Genomic DNA, 20,604 nt, shown 5'->3' with positions numbered 1-20,604 from the left:
TGCCCATTTGAATGGAGGTACTCTGTTGTACTTTTAATTTTTACTAAATTAATATAATCAAAGGCCTCAGTCATTTACCGATTTAAAAAAAAAATATTTTCCTATAATTGGAGATGTTGTATGGGAACAAGGAAAACCAATAACAAAGCAGATAAAGGAGTTCGTTCATAAAATTGATGAAAACTTTGAAAAAATGTAATGGATAGATATTTTAAATAATTCAAACAAAAGATGAAGAAGAGGTCAAGGATCCCAAGGTCATTGGTTGACAAAAATTATGATGATGTACATTTTCTGGTTGATATTGATAACACCTATGTTCAGACAGTGATTCCTAGGTTAGCATGGTTATGGTCATTGCTTTATGAGATTAACATTTATGAGGTGATTTTCGCCATCACTGCATTGTTGGCAAAAAAGGTTGATCCTTAGGTTGAACCTTTTGGCAAGTATGAGGTTTCCAAAACAAAGATCACTATTGAAGTAAAGACTGCTACGATGAATAAGAGGAGCAATAAAATGATTGAATATTTGGAGAGAAAATTGGGTGAAGGAGATGAAAAGGAAGAACCTATGCAAATTACTCAAGGTCAAGGTGAAGATAGAAGCAACAATGAGGGTGAAGATGACGAAGGAAATGAGGAGGAACATGGTGATTCTAAGAAGAAAGGAAAGTAAATAGTGGTTTCTTACCCTAAACCAAAGAAGGAAAACAAGTTACTATTGTTGAGCCCAAGGTCAAGAAAATTTTGAAGAAAGTAATATTCAAACCGACCCCTACTCCTCCCAACTAGTCAAGACCAATGACTATAGTTGTTACTATAGTAGTTGGAGTCGAGCTACATAAGAAGGGAGTAGCTAGAATCATCAAATCTAGTGAAGGCACCAATGCAACAAAGAGGAAGCTAGTTGCACAACAAGTTGTGCAAAGAAAGAGACCTAGAAGAAATATAGTAGTCTAGAAAGACAACGAGGAAGATGAAGAAGGGACTATATCTGATAATGTTAGTCACTATAGATTAGTTGTGTACAAACATCCGCAAAGTATTGACAAGGTATGTGATAACATAAGGAGTAGTATAGTCCTATTTGGATTTATATTCATTAAATATGGAAAGTTGGGAATAGGTTATAAAGGCAAGATAGAAGAAGCATTGATAAATATGATGGAAAAAATCAAAACTATGCCATGAGAAAAAAGTAATAATGTACCTAGTGAGCTTTATAATAAGATTGATGAGAGATGATAGTATGCCATAAAGACTAAAAGACAAATCGGAGAAGCCACATTGGCTTAGATCATTCCTGAGATGGGAAGAAAGAAAATTTCACAATACATGGATAAGTATAGAAGCATATTTGTACCAAAGACAAGGTCATTCCTAGTATTGAAGAACAAAATATAAAAGATTGTAGAGCACAGTAAGATGATATGGAAGAGAATATTGGGATTAATTCCTAATGATGAGAATAAGGATGATGTTGAAGGAGAGAAGGAACCTAAACAAGTAGAGCTAGATAATCAAGAAGATATGTATGATGATATAGAAGCTCTAGCCGAGCCAATCCAACAAAGTGTACAAGCAAGTGAGCAACAAGAGACCATCACTATTGAAGATGTACTGAGAGATGATCCTAAGAATATAGATGTATTGGCTAAGTGAGAACCAAAGGATGGCATACCTACATAGATGCCTACACCAAAATTATTTCTCAACTCAAATCCAATGCTTGTACAAATTAAAGAATATCCAAAAATTGGTGAGCAAGATCAAACTCAACAAGCAATAGTCACTATCATTATTATTTATACTAATGCACAAACACCACAAGAGACAAATGTTGTAATTGTTAAGAAGTAGACTGTGCTAGTTAGTGAAGAGAGAAGTGCACAAGAGCATCATAAGGCAGATCAAACCAAACATGGATATTGATGAGAATATAGATAAGGAAGAGAGCCATAAAATACAAGTAGATAAATCTACTACTAGTGAAGATAGATAAAATGTCTCAGGAACTCATAACAAGGGAATAAAGAAGACTACATAATCATGTGTAACAAATGAAACTACAAGTATGGAGGAGAAGAGATAGGATCCGAAGGAGGCAAAGGCCACTATAGTGATAGTTCAAAGATTGAGTACAAAATCCCTTACACAAACTAAAGCTAAGAAAGATGCCACACCTGAGAAACATTTCATTACTAATCAATAGGATTAAACTTCATTAAGCATAGATACCAGTGGAGCTCAAGAGCCTTAGAGACCAACTATGGATGTCTTTGCACACGCTTTGCAATTAGCATTGCTGAGCTCCAACACCCCTGAATCTAAGAAGAAAAAGGTACAGAGGAAAAAGGTCAAATCACCTGGTAAGCTAGTAACATTAGATGAAGTTATTTTGATTCCTAATTGGGACACAGACAACTTAACTTATGACTAGATGATCACTCTACAAGAATTTTTAGCAAGGAAAACTAAGCAAGAAGAACTAAGAAGGGAACATCAGTAGAAACAGGCACTGCATGAAATATAAGATTTTTTCTTGATGTTTTTGATATCAAAGATGTTAATAAGAAAGGTCCTATAATGGCTCAATTAGTTGACATTATAGAGAAAGTTAGTGATGATGACTTAGATGCCAATGAGAAGTTAATGCAATGGTTTGGGAAGAAATTCGAGAAGAAAGTGTCAATAGAAATTACATTAAGCCAAGTTGAACTTTCTAAACTTGTAAATATAGTAGAGGAAGTTGTTGAAATAATATCCATATTTTGTATAAAATAGTGTGTGTTGTACCATGTTTTATAAAGGATATTTAGGATCAAATAGAAAGGGTGCACTTAGATTTGAAGTCAATGTGATATTCTTTCAACATGGATGCAACTTCAAGTTTATTTTATTTCAATCGGTTGACATTTTCTGAAGGTAGATTAATAGAATTATTAGCTATAGATGGCAAGATACAGACAAAACTTATATCTATACATACATTACTCACATCTCATTTGGAGAATATGCAGAGAGAGTTGACATCAACAAAAGAAATAGTGCAGAGAAATCATCTCTTTATAGTTGATAGTTTGGTTGATCTAGCAACATCACTATAAATCAAGATTCAAGATTTGGAATCTGTCAGAATGAGTTGGGATAATGCTTTAGCAATGATTATATAGATTCACAAATAATTTTTGGATAAATATGGCTTGACTCCATTGCCCCAGCAACCATGAGTATCAAAAAAAAGGGGAAATGATATGTATGATCAAAAGGTATGCGCAATAGAAATTAGAATACTTTCCTCTGGTAATGTAATGAATGACATGAATGAAATTTTTTGAAATATAGTAATTTTTTGGAATCAAGAGTATGTCATAAATTATGTATGTATGTTGAACATATTGTATATAATAAAGTCTTAATGAAGACCAAATCATATTATAATGGGGAGTAGTATTTTTGGTTTTGGATGAAATGTTTTAATCATGAAAAAGTGTTTTTTCCACTAATGTCAAAGGGGGAATTGTTGATCCCTAAGTTATGTCGTCTATTAGTGTTAAACACTTAGTCATTCATTAGGCAGAGCTAGTTAGTCATCATTGTGACCGAGCCATCCTACAAAGGCTAAACAATGTATAGAAGGCTTGTATGTAATTCAATTGAAGCTAAGCAATTACTAGTGCAAAGAAAGTCTATAGTCACTGAGTACTCCAATGTATACCAAGACATTTAGAAGACAGTTTATGCTAAGCATATAGACATCAACACACATAGTATAAATTGAACAAATAGAGACCAAGTGACAACATGAACATTAGACAAGGTTTAGTGTCAGAATGTTCAAGTGTTGAGTAAATTAATTTTGATATATTTGTTTGGAATGACACAAAGACCAAGGTAAACTATTTTAGCTAACTTGAATGCATGTTTTAATGATCGAGGAGTCAATCACGGAGGTGATTACACATTTTGTCATCGATCCTTAATCCCTATGCAAGGTGATTAGCTAATCAAAAAAATGGAAGGACTAAGTAGAAAAAGTGAGAGATTTGGATTGTTAATTTCAATCTCAAAACTTCTACAGATGGTTATAAGAAGAGGAACCAAACCCTAATTTCAACAAGAGAGGTTGCAAGTTTGGATGCTAGAGGCAAAGTGTGAAGGAAAACTAGACCAAGTGACTGAGCAAAGTAGTGAAGGAAATAATACATATATATCAAATTAGAGATGGTGCAGAGAAGATCAATTATCAACATTTCAAGTGTAAACCAAAGGATCGAGTATTGATACATGTTAAGGTTGTAGCTTTAGTCGGACTGATAATAAATAATGTTCCATTCCCATTTGAACCATCTTATGAGGCAAAATTTCAAGGAAGGGACATCATCAAAGTTTCAAGTTTGAATCATCCTTTAATTGATGCATATGGGCCTGCATTTGAGTAACTTGTGTAGATAAGTATTCTTATCCTTGAGTATTACATTTTCCACTTATTGTAGTTTCTCTCTTATGTGAAATTCTATACATACATCAAAAGATTTATTTGCTTTGATCTTAACCTTTGTGTTTGGAGATGTTCTTACAGGAAAAGAAGGTTGGCACTTATACGTGCTACTAAATATTGTGCATAACTCAATCTTATGATAAAGAAGTTTTGTTCTAGAATTCACTAGTCATCTGATGATCATATTGGATAAAGTGAGGCCCTTGAAGTGAATATCCTTGATGATTGAGATTTTGAAGTATCCTCCTATACGCTTCAGTCAACTTGTAGTGATTTTTATCATATTGATTAAGAGGGAGTCTAACACTTCTTCAAAGGAAATGTAGGAGCTCAGAAGATTGATACTCAGAGGGAGTCTAAAAATACATGTGTGTTACTACATGATTGTCATGGGCCTACTCCTATATATATCATGAGGAAGTAATGATGGTCACTAGAAAGTTGAATGGTTGATATCACATTCAGGGGGAGTCCAACATGCATACTTAGGCGAAGAGAGCTCTAAGGGAGTAACTAGAGGACTTGACTTCCCAAGATTATTGTTCAGAGGGAGAAATTTGAAGTGTGATCTTTTCTTTATAAGGGAAAATTTTGAAGTATTCCTTGTAATAAATTCTTCTTTGTGAGAGAGAATTGAGGTGAAAGCCCTTGTACCACCCTCTGACTTGGTTCATGGTGGTTACTATTTTGCATATGATAGGTACTGAAAGGTGACAACTTTTCATTGACATATATAAATATAAGGTAACCATTGTAAGGTGACAATCTTATAAATGGTAGATCTGTTATCATGACAAACTTCATTAAGTTGTTGTCCTAGAGTGATGGATGTCATGATAACAAATGTATCATGATCAAACTTCATTAAGTTGTCCCAGAGTGTTAGAGATCATGATGCTTGTCATGATAGAGACCATGACATTGTTATTTCTTGTTAAGTTGTTGTCCTAGAGTGTTGGAAATGAGATAACTCATATCCTCCTAGGATATAATATATTCTTTTGGTAGGCGTCAAGGATTTAATGCTAGTGCAAATACAAAAAAATTATATGTATGATGAATATCATATGATTGATATTTCTTGTTGAATCATACTTCAGATTATATTGAAAGATGACATCTAAGTTGATGGGTTTATGTTTATATCCTTAAATATGTGATTCTAGGAACATCATACTGAGATGATATCTCTTCATATACTTGAGAGAATAATGTGTTCTACAAATCCTTCCTAGCTAAGAGGGAGTGTTCAGATTGTAGCTTTAGTCAGATTGATTTGATCTAAGATACATTATTGTTATTGGTAAATCATCATTTCCTATATATACTTATCCATGTTAAATTATATATATATATAATACACATTTTTTTGTTAGTATGTTATTATTAATCAGATGGTGATTGAACCATAGAGACATGTCTCCTCCTCTCATATTTATATATTTGGAACACACCTATAACAATGACAATGTTAGTACATTTGCAAAAAATAATCCTAAAAACATTTAACAATCCATTCTAACAAGTGGTCTCAGCGCTTGGTCACAGGTTTGAATCCTTAGACCCTCGAGTAACACTGACGGGGAAATTGTTGAAAATCTGTTAAGAGCTCCCCTCGAGATTCATGACAGGGGCTTAACTGCCTCCTAGGTACTATAAGTTGAGCGATTGTATTGGGCACTGACAGATCGATATTTTGGTGCAACGATAACCCCATTCTAACACAAGTGTCATCTTGCTAGCTTGCACTTGAAACTGCATTAAAACAATTTTACAAATAGATATGCTTCAACATACATTGAAACATTTATATCAAGGTAATTGAGAGTAAATAACATAACATTTCTATCTTTTCAAAGACTGAAGAGGATTTCCATCCTTAAAGAATGTCATATCTACAAAAAATTAAAGGGAAGTGTAGGTAATCTCTCAACAAGATCATATGTCAGGAGAAAGCTTTAAACATAAATGGAAGAGAGAAGTCATGAATCTAGACCCATTATTGTTGGGCTCTTCTTCAATACCAGAAAAATATGAATGCACGTCTTAGATTGGCCACAAAAATGGTATCGAGGATCTGACACACCCAAACATCGAAGTTGAGAGCCAATGGGCAAACCTTGGAAAATAACACAACAGGTGAAGTGAACCACCTGATCCATTATGGCACACTAGACCGAGAGAAACTTGGGTTGCCAACTGAAATAAAAGGAATGCAAATGCCATCGCTTGTTCAAGGTACGAATAATAGGCAAGTGGGGAACCAACCAATGGTATTCCACATTAAACTTATAATTACAAAATGAAATTCATTATTCACATTTAGAAATATTCTCATAAAACCAAAAGACTACATAATCTAATAAGACATCATAAAATTGCTTCTACTAAATTATAATCAAAAATACTTTTGTGAGTATAAATACACTTCACTTAATATAAATTAGAGAAAATTGATAATTCATATACATAGTTGGAGAGTATTAAGACTACTATAAAGTAATGGAATTCTAGTACGACAGCTGATTGAAAAAATGGCGAATGTGAAGAGGGAGGGGTTTAAATAATCCTTTGCATGCCTCAAATAATCTTGTTGCCTAAATAGTGTAAAATGTCCTCGTGTTGCCCAAATTGCTAATGTTAAAATTTATAGTGTGAGAGTTCCGGGTTCGAATATAGAGTTTATACAAAATTGTATTCCTGTCGTCTCACAGCATCGCAATTTTGAAGAAGGCTTTTGGAAAACAGAAATTCTCTAAATTCGATTAGATCCCAATTGAAGTTGCTTTTGATCTCCTGCAAAAGATGAGAATTTTGCAATGGTATGAAAATTTGTGACCCAAATCTGATATATCCATCATGGCCGGACAGGTAGGCGATCATAACAATGGTGGGCAAGATGATTTTGGATCGTTATTCGAAGGGATGGTGCTGATGATGCCTTCCAAAGTTGAAGAATCGCCACCTTCGCAAAATCAACAACATCCGTTGCCTGAAGATGAGCCGCCCAATACTGTAAGTCAGCCCCTTGATGAAAATCTCTTCTCTGATCTTAATCTTTACTCCAGCGAAAACCTAGTTCATGAAGATCCAAACACTTTGAGTTTGGATTTAAACGGAGAAAATCAAAATAATAGAAAGGGTTTGACATCTGCATCAACAGCCACATCCACATCCTCATCCTCATTATCTTCATTAGTTAATGCAAGGTTATTGGAGACTTCTGGACCTAAACAGGCATCCCGAAGGAAAAAAAGAAGCTTAAAGATTGGTTACGGAAGGGATGATTTTGTCGATGATGGATTGCAAACTGGTGTCAATGATGGCAATAATGGTCATGGTTATGTTCATCTTGATAATAACTATTTATCCAGTGTTGAGGCTCACATATCTCTTCAAGGCCAGGTAGATGCTTTTCCTGGAGGCTTGCAAGCCCAGCCCTTGCCAATTCAAAGTGATGAATCAAACTCAAAAGCCATTGCTGAAACTGAATTATCTGTACCTGAAAAGAGATTTGATTCTGCTGAAATTGAAAAAGAGGCAGATCTCAGAGTCTCTCAGGATGATTCAGGAAGCTCAATTCATATCATAGAGAGGGACGTAGTGGCAGAGGAGAACAGAGTGGATAATGTGAAACAGAGTGCATCAGTGCTTGAAGTAACAGGTCACGATGCTGCAATATTGCAAAATGGAGATAATGTCCTGATTGAAAAACAGAGCAGTCAGGATGCTGATTGTGATGCCACCAGACAGGCTGGGCATGCATCCAGTAGTATAGAGGCAGAATCTGAATCACAGGAAGTTTCTCTGATCGAGAAGAAGTTGGAGGATGTTAAGGGGCAAATATCTAGCAAGCTGAAGGAGCTTCACGAAAGGGCGGCCTCAATATCTATGTCTAGGAAGGTAGCAGCACAGAGGAGGAGACACGCAGCAGAGGAAGTAAATGCTGCATCTAATAGGCATAGTGAGCTTGAAAAGGAATTGGAGGCGGCATGTGAAAGAGAGGATTTTGAAAGGGCAGAAATTCTTAGTGAGAGTCTCCTTGATGTAGAGAAGTCAAAACAAGCAGCAACTGATGTGTTCAGAAATGCTGAGGCAGATTGCGATTCGATGGCTCTGTCAATGCAGGAAATACTGGAAGCACAGGTTCAGATAGAGGAGGAAGGCATTCAACTGCTTGAGTGTTTACAAAAGGTAGTTTTATTTTATTTTTTTGGTTTCATTCAGCACGTAGAAAAGTGCCTTTATGTTTGTCCTAATTTTTGTTGTATAAGAAACTTGTTAACTTCAGTACTGAGATCGTCATCCTCAATTAAACATAATTTGTAGGACTTACGTAAAGAGAATACCGTGTTAATCTCAGCAGTACATTTTCCTCCCTGTTGTATTTACATTTCTGTTATTAGTTTTTTATTATGCTAAATAGTTTTCTTGAAAGAGCTTCAAGGGATTGAGCACGATACACAAGTAACGATATACAACCGCAAATTTCTTTTGCATGCAATAATGCCAATCCCTCATTTACCAATCCTTTGATGTCGCTTTAAATATTAAAATAAGTAACCAGAGTGCAATAGTGCACCCTCCTTTACAGACTTCCTAGGATTGCCAATCTGTGAACTTGAATATGGTATTTAAAAGTCATCCTGTAATTTTTTTCCATCCTAAATGAGGAGACTTTGCACTTGCAAGCAATTTGCGTTTGTATTCTAATGACCCAATCGTAGCATCAAAGTTCTGACCATCTGAAAATAAAAATATTCTTACATGTTGAATTTAACCAGAACTCAAGAATGCAATATACAGAAAATCACAAAAACATAAGAACAGATGACACCAGAACTTATCCTGGAAATACTCTCCTACTTAGGGAAAATTCCAGCCACACCTAGAAGAATTCTTAAATGAAAACTACTGGTTACAATGATCTCAGGCTTTCAAAGATGAAGCAACTCAGAGATTGTTAGCTCATAACAATCAATAGTAAGACCATATCAAGCATAGCTTGCTTAGCATTCACAAAATGCACAGAATCTTAAGAATCTCACAGATTCAGAATATAAGGAATTTTCACATGAAGTATGATCTTTCACAATCATACATCACAGTCATAAAAATCATACAATACAGCAATGGGCAGAGCATATATATCTGAAGCAGGCACGGTAATCATGAAACGCAAATGTCATTGTTGCTTGATATCGACCCAATAACAGCTCTCGAAATTATCAAATTATCATGATAATGTTCATCTAGTGTGCACTTCTTAAATTTTATGTCTGTTCCAATACTAATGCTGCCTCATACATAGACAGCTCCTGACTACCGCACTCTCAGAGAGCTCCTGATGATAAAGTCATTCCGAAATACGAAGGCAATTATCATAAAACGGCACCTGTGGAAGACAAGACCTCTTCAGACTCAGTTACAATGATTTTCCAAGGAGCGAACAGATTTTCTTTGAAGCCATTACAAGTCATGAACCGTCATGACTAAAAGAAGAATGACAGCAATGCAAAGCATAATAAACCACTGATGATGACTCAGCTGCTGAGTCAGAAGAATATCTCCATGTCACCAATATCTTAAAGAACAAGCAATGGCAATCAATATAAGAAGACATGCCATAAGAAACATGAACAGCTATAGCATGACAATATAAGAAAACAGCTGGGATGCCATGAAGTATCAAAATGGCAACATAGCATCAATGAGAATTATAAATCAAGAATGAATACTTCAGCACGAACATGAAGAAGAGAAGCAACGAACAGTAATATATACACTGATAGGAGCAGCAGACCCAAAATGCTCATACAGTGAACAACAGACAAATCTCAGGTTTGAATGAGATCTCTCACAGCTGCTAAAATATTAACATGACATTGGTCTTTTTAAAGTCGGGTAGGCGACTAAGAGAAAGTACAGTGGTACCAAAATCCTGGATGGTTTTGATCTGATTCCAACAGTGTAGATTTAGGTTGTAGCTCTATTTCTGACAGGAGCATCTTGAATTTCCTTTTAAATCTGGAAGAAAATTTATCCACTTTGATTAACTGATATGAATCTTGCACATGCTGTGAGATTGATTGAGAGAATAGTTGTTCCACAAATTGTCTTTTATTACATCCTAATACTAACTATCCAGTAGATTCCTATCCTAAATTCTCATGACCAATTTCTTTTCACACTTTTAGAATGAAGGTTTTGGATTTGCCACATCTGATTCTTTTCATCTGGAACTGAAATGTGCACTCTTTGTCCATTCTCTATGTGATCCTAGGTCAGTGAATTTTCCTGTTTATTGACGCTTTAAAGCTGAATGTGTTTATTAGTCCATTCCATGAATTTAGTGGATTTACATAGTTCATCAAGTTTGATGTCCTATCATTCTCAATCATTCTCATAGGATTACTTGCCACGGAAATTCTCTTTTTTTAAACTTGAATAGCTCAGTATTAGTGTATTAAGGAGTAAAACAATGAAAGTTCTGAATGAATCTCTCCTCAGGATGCAGAAGTTATTGCAGCTAATCTCATTGAGAAGGCAGAAAATATGGCTGAGAAGGAACTGGAGAAATGGGTAATACAGAAAGAGGCATTGGAGCTGCAGAAAATGGAAGTTGATCTTGAAATGAGAGTTATCGAAGATGCAGATGAGAAATTAAAAGAATCAATAGATGATTCTGTTAGAGATGACATCAAAGAGAAAAAAGAACTTTCCAAAAAACGAGACTCACTGATGCAGGAGCTACAAGATTTACTTGCATTAGTGAAAGCGAAGGAAGAAGAGATATTTGAAAACGATAGTAAAATACAAGATGTTGAGAAACAGATTTCTGGTATGGTATCTAAATTTCAAGATGAGCGCGCAGTAATGAAAGCAAAGTCTGAAAAACTAATGTCAATACAAGCCGAATTGGAATCTAGCTCTGAAATTCTGTCAATAAAGAAAGCAGATCTTGACAAGTCTCGTGCCTCGACTGAAACAAAGAGGGTGAATCTTATTAAGTTAGCTGGTGATGCTGGAGAGGAAGCAAGAGCGCTTCACGAGTTGGTGACTCTGAGAAAGTCAATAGCATCATCCTTTATGGAGTCCAGGGAAAGTAAAGTGAGGCTTGCTAAGAAGGAGCAGCAAATCTCTGAAGAAGTCGAGAACTTAAGACAAAAGGTTGCAGCTGCAAGAGCATCTCTTCAGGTAAGTCACTGCGTTTGTACATTTACCCTTATGATTATATTTATAGTTCTAATTTTTATATGATATATCCTTCTGTTCACTGGTCACTATTTTATGTAAATTTACTCCTTTGTGTCTCTGACCTCTGCATCAAATTGCTATTTGGCTCTTTAGCTCTTTGTTTTGTAGTTTTGTTATGGATGTGTTTTTGACTTTGAAGAACATTGGACAAGATAATTCCAGTACTGTAGTCTCCACTTATAGTTGGAAACTTACAGGCACTTTTGTTTTTTAAATTTATGACTAGCCCTTGGATTTTGCCTGAATGTAATAATATTCTATATACTGCTGATTGGCTGAAATGTACATTTTTGGAACTTTTGCAGGTAGATAATCCTTTCTGTTGTTTTAGAAAGACTAATTTTTTTTATATATAACAGTCAATGCTTATAAATGGATTAAAATTAGTGTATCAACATCTGATGCAAACAAAAAGACACAAGCAGGAAAATGAATTCTAGCAAACAGTGATAGACACCTGTAAGATCTCGAGTATGCTAATATATATGCGAATTGGAAATTCGCTAACAAATCATTAACAAGTTTTTACTTGTGCATATATATTAATGCAATCAAAGATAGTGAAATGTCCCTAAAATCACAAGGACTGTTATGCCACTGCTCTCTGCATCTTTTATTTTGTTTAGTACATTAGACCTAATATAATATTTCTATAGATCCATCGGATAGCACTCATCTACATCTCTTATTTTCTGCCCCCTGTTCTTGGCTTTTTCATAATTGCTTATTCCAGTAACTTGTGTTAAAGTTGATTCATGATTATTACGATCTCTGTGTAGTTAACTGGGAGATTGATTATAAGTTCACAGTGAGGCTGTTAATTTTTTTTCCTGAAGTGCAAATTTTATTAGGCCATTTCCACCTTATTTGTGGTGGATTGTCTCTTATTATTATTAGTTTCTATCTGTCTCATGTATCCAAGTAAGAGAACTTACTTGAGTTTTCACACTCTATGATCTTGACTCTCCTGTGTGCCTGACTTATAAGTACTTATGAAGTTCTCTATGGTAGGATAAATTGAGACACTCCTGCATTGATTAAATAATTAGAAATTTTATTGACAATTGCACCCTCTGCATAGTTTGAATTTGGCTCTTGTGTGTCGCATTGAAGAAAATATTGATGCAGTGGCAAATTGCAATTGATTTGTGATTCTAGAGTTTCTAGTCACAAAATACTGTTGGGAAGAGTGAAATTGAATCATGGAGGATGACAATGGACTTTGGCGTTCAATATTGTCATGCAATCTAATGGACTTTTAAAATTTGGCTAAATATGGATTTCCTGTAAATCCATTGTATCTGTTTCTTAGGCAAATTTCTAGAAGTCAATTATTTATTTTCTAATCTGGTTTGAACTTTGAGTATTAGATGTAAATATTTTGCAAAGTCTCTCAATTTTGTAGTTCTGGTAGAAGATGTTGACGTGTGCTTTGAACTGATAAAGAAAAGGATTGACTGTCTACTCCTTGACCCAGTTATTGCAACTTGTGCTTGTCTACTCTGCATCATGCCACAGTTTGCATCAAGTTGGTAGAGTTCTTAATGCAATGACAGAAAATGCATGAAGCTTGCTCCAACTGAAGAATAAACTCAACTTACATGCATGAAATCCAAGATGCTAAGATACTGAACTAGTTGCTTGAAAATCCTTCGATGCTACAACAAGACGACAGCATAGCTTGGCAGGGGCCTAGCATATGAGCTTGGGTTAAGAGTTCAAGTCAACAATATCAATGAAATTGATAATGGCACATTGATCAATAGCTGTTTTCATCCTTAAATGAATAAGAAATCATTGCACTTCAATGCAATTGATTGATTCATCTTGCCACTTGGCTTTCCTTGTGAAACATTGTCAGTTAGTACATTTTCAGTCATGGACTCTTACATCCATACCATTTGCTAAAGAAATCTAATTCATTTTATGGCTCATACAATGGAACTTGCTTCAAACTTCTTTTCTATGGTTCAAGGATTAGACATCGTGCTTTGATATGCAATCCTTTTGGGTTTCTCACTTTAGCGATTCTTGCCTTTTGGGGGATTTTTGAGATTTAACATGTATATAATATTATGTCAGATTCAACCTTGAGCATTGTTAGGATTAACCACAGACAGAAATAACAATTACATGCAAATATAACCAATATCAGAAAATAATAGATCGCACATAAGAGAACACAAGACACAAAGATTTAACGTGGTTTACCCAATCCTTGGGCTACGTTTACCAACAGTAAGTCCAATATTATTATTACCCTTGCTTACAATCTACAATCCCTTACAGCTCAATACCGTCACAAGAAGCTACAATATCACCATACATTATGAAATCCCTAACCCTAAGCCATTTTATACAAACTTTTGTTGCTTACCAAATTAGGGCTAGAATAAGTCGTCCAATAGAAAAATAGCAGCCGACTCCCTTTACAATAGTAGGGTCATTTTTGGCTTCAGGGGCGCTGCCCCAAAAACCCCCGCGAGGGCATTTCCTTCCAACCCCACCCTGTACAACGACAGGGAGCACACCTAGGGCACTGCCCCAAGACCCTTGCAAGGGGCGCTACCCCTTGACCCCGTCTTGGGGGTGCCGCCCCCACACCCCTATAGAAATAATCTAAGGGGAAACCGCGTCGAATAAAACTCTGAGTCTGAGTAGGCTCTACATCACATCACTGTCCCACTTGAAAACTTATCAAAATCCACAATAATAACCTCCCACTTGGAGACTAATCATAGCACCGCTAAACTTGTAGCCCCCACTAGAATATCAAACCACCCTAGACTCTATTTGGTCTTTTATCCTATTCAATCTAGAAGACCAACTGAAGCTAAAGAGAAGTTCAACTTCTCCCTTGTTACTGCCTTAGTAAACATATTTGTTGAATTATCATCTGTATGTATCTTCTCTAGCTTTAATTGTCCATCATCCAAAACTGACCGAATGAAATGGTACTGCAGCTATATGTGTTTTGTCTTTAAATGGAGAGTAGAATTCTTCGCAAGATGAATGGTACTTTGGCTATCTGTAAACAAATAATTATCCCTTTGTGGGTGTCCCAATTCTTCCATGAAGAACTGAAGCCATATCATCTCCTTGGTTGCCTCTGTACCAACAACATGCTCTACCTCTGTAGTGGATAAAGCATTAACCTTCTGCAATCAAGAAATCTAACTCACTAATGTCCCACCAACAGTTAATACATAACCTGTAGTACTTCGCTTGATATCAATATCCCCCTGCCAAATCTGAGTCAACATAGCCTTCTAAATTAGTAGTAGAGCCCCCAAAATGTAAACACTTACTGGATGTTCCTCTCAAATATCTGAGAATCGATTTAACTATATTCCAATGCTCAATCCCTGGATGACTTATATACCTACTAACAACTCCCACTGCATGTGCAATATCTAGCCTCGTACATACCATAGCATACATCAAGCTTCCTATAACTGAAGCATAGGGTACCATGGACATCTTATCCTCCTCTTCTTGTGTCTTTGGACACATCTCCTTAGTCAATTTTAAATGACCAGGTAAATGTGTGTCGACAGCTTTGGCATTCTCCATAGAGAAATATTGCAACACCTTCTCAATATAATCAGCTTGAGATAATGTCAATTTTTTGTTCTTCCTATCTCTACAAATTTTCATACGAAGGATTTGTTTTGCTGCCCCCAATCCTTCATAGCAAATGAATGTGCTAATTGTTCTTTTAACCCTATAATGTGATCCATGTTAGACCCAACTACAAGCATATCATTGTATAAACATAAAATAATGTAGTTGTCATCATCTAACCTCTTAAAATAAACACAATGATCTGAATGACACCTACTGTATCCATGCTCATGCATAAAACTATCGAATTTCAGATACAATTGCCAAGGTGCTTACTTTAAGCCATATAAACTTTTCTTCAATCTGCACAGTGAGTTTTTCTTACCTTTGACCTCAAATCCCTGTACCTGTGTTATATATATCTCTTCATCCATATCATCATGAAGAAAGGTTGTTTTAACATCGAGCTGCTCCAAATGTAAATCTCCAGTAGCCACAATACTTAAAACAATGGGAATAGAAGTCATTTTAACAACAGGAGAAAATATCTCATCAAAATCAATGCCCTTTTTCTGTGCTAATCCTTTTATCACTAACCTGGCTTTAAATCTTTTCTTACCTCCATTCTCCTCTTTCAACTTGTAAACACATTTATTTTGTAAAGCTCGTTTACCTACAAGCAACTTGCATAAGTCTCATGTCCGATTTTTCAGCAAGTTCATTTCTTCTTTCATTGTAGACTCCCCTTGAATCTTAGTATCCACCTGCACAACTTTATCATAACATTTAGGTTCACCAACATTAGTTAGTAAAATAGAGTACAAAGAGGGAGAAAATCTTTTTGGAGGGCTACTTAGCCTTGTTGACTGTCTAACACTCATTGGGGTGTGTGTATTTGTTGTTGTAGATCATGAGAAACTGCTAAAACATCATCTTTTGGAGTATCATCCAACACTACATAATCATTTTCTTTTTTCTCATGTTGTTGCAACAGATCTTTGTACAACAGTTTCTCATTGAATATGACATCTCTGCTTCATACAATTTTACAATTTTCAAAATCCCAAAGCCTATAATATTTATCGATGCTATATCCAACAAATACACATTTCTTTGACTTAGTTTCCAACTTGGTTCTATTTTCAGAATCTATATGTGCAAATGCTTCATAACCAAAGATCCTAAGAAAATAATAACTCACCTTCTTACCAATCCATGCTTCCTCCACAATACGACAGCCCAACAGAGTAGAGGGACCTCTATTAATCAAATATACAACAATATTGACAGCCTCAATGCACATGTTTAAGGGCAGCCCAACATGCAATCCCGTGCTCCTTGCACGCTCCATTATTGTCCTATTCATGCGTTCAACCACTCTATTTTCTTGTGGAGTCCTTGGAACAATTTTTTGTCTACGAATACCATTATAGGAACAATAATCTTCAAATTCTTTGCTACAATACTCACCACCATTATCAGATTTGAGACATTTTAATCTCTTACCAGTCTCATTTCAACCAAGCATTTCAATTTCTTAAAAGTTACAAATACATCAGGTTTCTATCTAAAAAAATAAACCCATACTTTTCTAGTTGCATCGTCAATGAATGTAACATAATAATGAGAGTGACTAGGAGAAGATATGTGAGCTGGTCTCCATACATCTGTATGCACAAGCTCTAATTTCTCATTTTTCTTTTCCTTCCCACTCTTCACAAAACTAACTCTCTTTTGTTTTCCATATACAGAAATCCATATTGACAAATCTCATACCTAGTAGAGCTTTCTTTGAATGGAGTAATTTCATACCTTTCTCACTCATGTGCCCAAGTCTGTGGTGCCATAGCGTTGTATCAGAATCTACAACAATTATTTGTTCTTGCTCAACTGTAGCAACTGTCCCTGAACATTCATTTTTCTCTGAAACAATCAAAGTAGAAGGAATAGTATGAGCTGTACAAAGATATAAGGTGCCTATTTGCATACCTTTTGCTACTACAAGGCAACCTTTTGAAATTTTCCAATTTTTATCATTAAAAGTAACTACACAACCCTCATTACCGAGTTGTCCTGCTGAAATTATATTCTTACTCAGCCTTGGAACATGTCTTACCTCATGTAGTAGCCAATGATTCCCATTCTACAACTTAATCTAAATGTTTCCCTTTCCAACAATACGACAGGGTTCATTGTCCCTCAAATAGACAAGCCCAAAATCTCTTTGGACATAATCAATAAAATAACTTCTATGAGGTGTAGCATGAAATGAAGCCGCAAAATCTAAAACCCATGAATCATCAACACTTTCTAAAGAAAGAACCAAAGCATCCTCCTCGGATTTGTTACTTACCACATTTGCCTCCTTGTTCCCTTCTAGTTTCTCTTTCATTGTTCTTTCAAGTCCAAGAATCTTTCTTCTTATGCCCTGGTTCCCACAGTACCAACAATCTCTTGGTGCTCTAGATTGAAACCTCTTCCCCTTTGATTTTCCTCTTGATTTCCCATGATCTCCAAGATTGTTTCCTCTCTTAGTCATTCTGTCTCTACTTTGTGCGTTCAAAGCACTTCTTGATGTAAATCCACCTGAGGTTTTCCTATGAGTTTTCTCACTCATAATAACACCAATCACATCATCAAACTTTAGGGTATTAAATCCAAAAATAGAATTACTCATAGCCATTACCAAGTCATTCCAACTTTCAGGCAAAGAACACAAAATCAAGAGAGTCCTAATTTCTTTATCAAAATTGACATTCACAGAAGATAACTGACTAGTAACTGTATTAAACTTATTTAAATGATCTGTAGTGGATCCACCTTTTGCCATCTTCATAGTAAATAAACGCTTCATAAGAAATACCTTGTTTGAAGTGGAGGGCTTTCCATAGAGTTTAGCTAGTGTTTGCATCAACTCTTCCATCATCTTTGCTTTTGTAATGTTAAATGTCACTGATGGTGCTAAACATAATCGAATACTTTCAAGTGCCTTTTTGTCTAGAATCTCCCAATCCTCATCTGTCATAGTTCCCTATTTCTTGGTTTTTCCTTCCAATGGCTTCCATAAATCCTTCTGATATAGATAGTCCTCCATTTGCACTTGGGGCACTGCCCATTGACCCCGCAGAAATAATCTGAGGGGAAACCATGCCAAATAGAACTCTGAGTCTGATTAGGCTCCACATCACAAGCAGCATTGTTTTCGGCTATTTTGAAGCTCTCATCCACTGCAAGCTCTTTCTTGAGTTCAGAAATTTAAGGGTCAGAAGAAACTGAATGGACACTATGGATCATAATTGCAATTTCTAGTTTTATGACATAGATCATGCAGTTGGTGCAAATAATTTATTCAAATCAATGTTCTTTATTTTATGTTGTAGTGCTAATTCTTTATTTTGCTTTCTTCTTTGGTGCTACCACTTTTATATCATAGTTGATTTCTTCAAGGTTTATTTCGGTTATTGTATGCATTAGTATGTGTTTTATTTTTAGTCTATGTATGAATGCTATATGCATCATACTCATTGGTTACCTTCCGGAATACTTTGAATGAATATTCTCTTACTGTAAAAAGTTGAGCATGGTTTTGAATGCCTATTTCATAGGCTGCAGGATGGTCATGAAATTTTATATTGCAAGCAATATTTTTTGCAATTTGGTTATTGGGCTTTAAAACAAATTATTCTTAGAAAATCTCGTATTAAACTTCTTTTCAGATCCTCGACCACCCATAGCAAAGGATTAGAACAGTATCCTTGAGTATTGCTTCATTCTTGTTTGGGCTAAATGTGTGATTACTTTGTCCCTACTGAAAGATATTTTTTGCTATACAAAATTTTAAAACTCCATTAGAAACTTGCAAGGAAATCAGTAACATGACAATGGTGGTTCCATAAGTAAAGCCTTAATCAGGCATAAGGAGTTTTTAAGAAAGGGAACAGTCTAGAATACTTTTTCATTAATGATGTGCTATATAAAGAACAAGACATTTATATTTTTATTGCATAGTACTGAATTAGTGACCATTTTGAAAACAGGAGCTTTCATCTGCCAAAGCAAACCTGAACCAAGAGATCACTTCTATGAAGCAAAAGATATTGTTTATTGAAAAAAGGGGCCCAGAGTTAGAAGCAGAAAAGAAAGTAGCAGCTGCAGCAAGAAATTTCAAGGAAGCTGGGCGAGTTGCTGCTGAGGCAAAGAAATTAAGCATAGAGAAAGATACTGCCACCAATAACATGGAGAAGGCTTTGTCCGATTTGCAGAATCTGGAAGAGGAAATAAATGAGAAAGTCACTGTATTACAAGAGGCTGAAGATCTTATCATGGTAAAGGAAAGAGAGGCAGAAAAGGCAAGATGTGAGAGACTTAGATTAGTTGCTGCTTCTGCAAGGGAGGAATGGTCTACAGCACTTGAGGTTCAAGATCTCGAAGAAGCTGGAAATTTGCTCGGAGAGGCAGAAGCTGCAGATTCTGAAGCTGATGAGCTTCAAAAGGCTTGCAGCTTTGACGGGGAACAGTTCATGAAGATATCAAAACAATCTATTTCTGTTGCTTCAGCTAGTACACTCATGGGAAAGCAGTTAACAGAGAAAAGTTCATGCACTCAAACTAATGTGGAATGATTTAAAATTGTTTTACTGAAAATCGTGAACTTGTGTTTCTTAGTATTGTATGTGTGGTGACCATGTTAGACCTTCAATAGTTGAGGTCCTATTGGTAGTTTTATATTCATTTTTTTAATAGATATCTGTTATTAATTTCAGAATTTGCTGTCTGTATTTAAAGTTTTTTTGTCTCCATTGCATATGCTTCATGCAATGATTTTGAAGCAGAGTTTGTATTTTGAGGAATAGAAAGCAATTACCAGTCGTTTTTGTGAACTGCAATTTTACACCTGTTATAGATGAAAATGTGTTACATACCATCCATTTTGCACATTGGCATTATACTTTTATATCTTGATGTTCAATGCAGTGTAAAGTCCTCAACTAAAGGCATACAAAATAACAAGCCTCGATGGCAATAAATATTTTTAACTTTCATGCTTTATTCAAACACACACAACTTGAAATTCACCTGTCTGGTACAACTTACAAGTCTGAACATGCTAATCTTATACACATGCAAAGCTGAACACTCCTGAAATTTGTGTCTCTTTGATTTTTTTCTGCTTCTTGAGGGCTCCCATCCCCAAGGTTGTTGTCCTGGGAATGAAGTTGAGTTTTGCTTTGAATTTCAGAGGTTTGTTTTGTTTTTGCTTCCAATGATTACTATACCCTT

The 20,604-nt window shown here is 35.5% G+C and overlaps 1 protein-coding gene across 1 annotated transcript; it reads left to right on the top strand.

Moving 5' to 3' along the window:
• The first annotated feature begins 7,028 nt into the window (after positions 1 to 7,028).
• LOC149563907 (uncharacterized) lies at positions 7,029 to 20,089 on the top strand. The gene is made up of 3 exons (XM_089827020.1): positions 7,029 to 8,697; positions 11,014 to 11,700; positions 19,362 to 20,089. Exons 1-3 carry the CDS (start codon positions 7,363 to 7,365, stop codon positions 19,944 to 19,946), a joined length of 2,607 nt encoding a protein of 868 aa, XP_089683146.1. The 5' UTR covers positions 7,029 to 7,362; the 3' UTR covers positions 19,947 to 20,089.
• Positions 20,090 to 20,604: the final 515 nt, after the last annotated feature.

The sequence above is a fragment of the Cupressus sempervirens genome, chromosome 4, assembly GCF_028749045.1.
Source record: "Cupressus sempervirens isolate cs-2001-9-10 chromosome 4, ASM2874904v1, whole genome shotgun sequence".
NCBI lineage: Eukaryota > Viridiplantae > Streptophyta > Pinopsida > Cupressales > Cupressaceae > Cupressus > Cupressus sempervirens.
The sequence above is the reverse complement of the archived record's forward strand: the minus strand, read 5'-3'. Positions and strand labels throughout refer to the sequence as shown.

What these genes read in the sequence shown, in the direction of transcription:
- LOC149563907 (XM_089827020.1), top strand. Translation starts at nt 7,363, where the DNA reads ATGGCCGGACAGGTAGGCGATCATAACAATGGTGGGCAAGATGATTTT. An exon ending in TGCTTGAGTGTTTACAAAAG is followed by an intron (nt 8,698 to 11,013) that starts GTAGTTTTATTT and finishes ATCTCTCCTCAG; the next exon opens with GATGCAGAAGTTATTGCAGC. An exon ending in CTGCAAGAGCATCTCTTCAG is followed by an intron (nt 11,701 to 19,361) that starts GTAAGTCACTGC and finishes TTTTGAAAACAG; the next exon opens with GAGCTTTCATCTGCCAAAGC.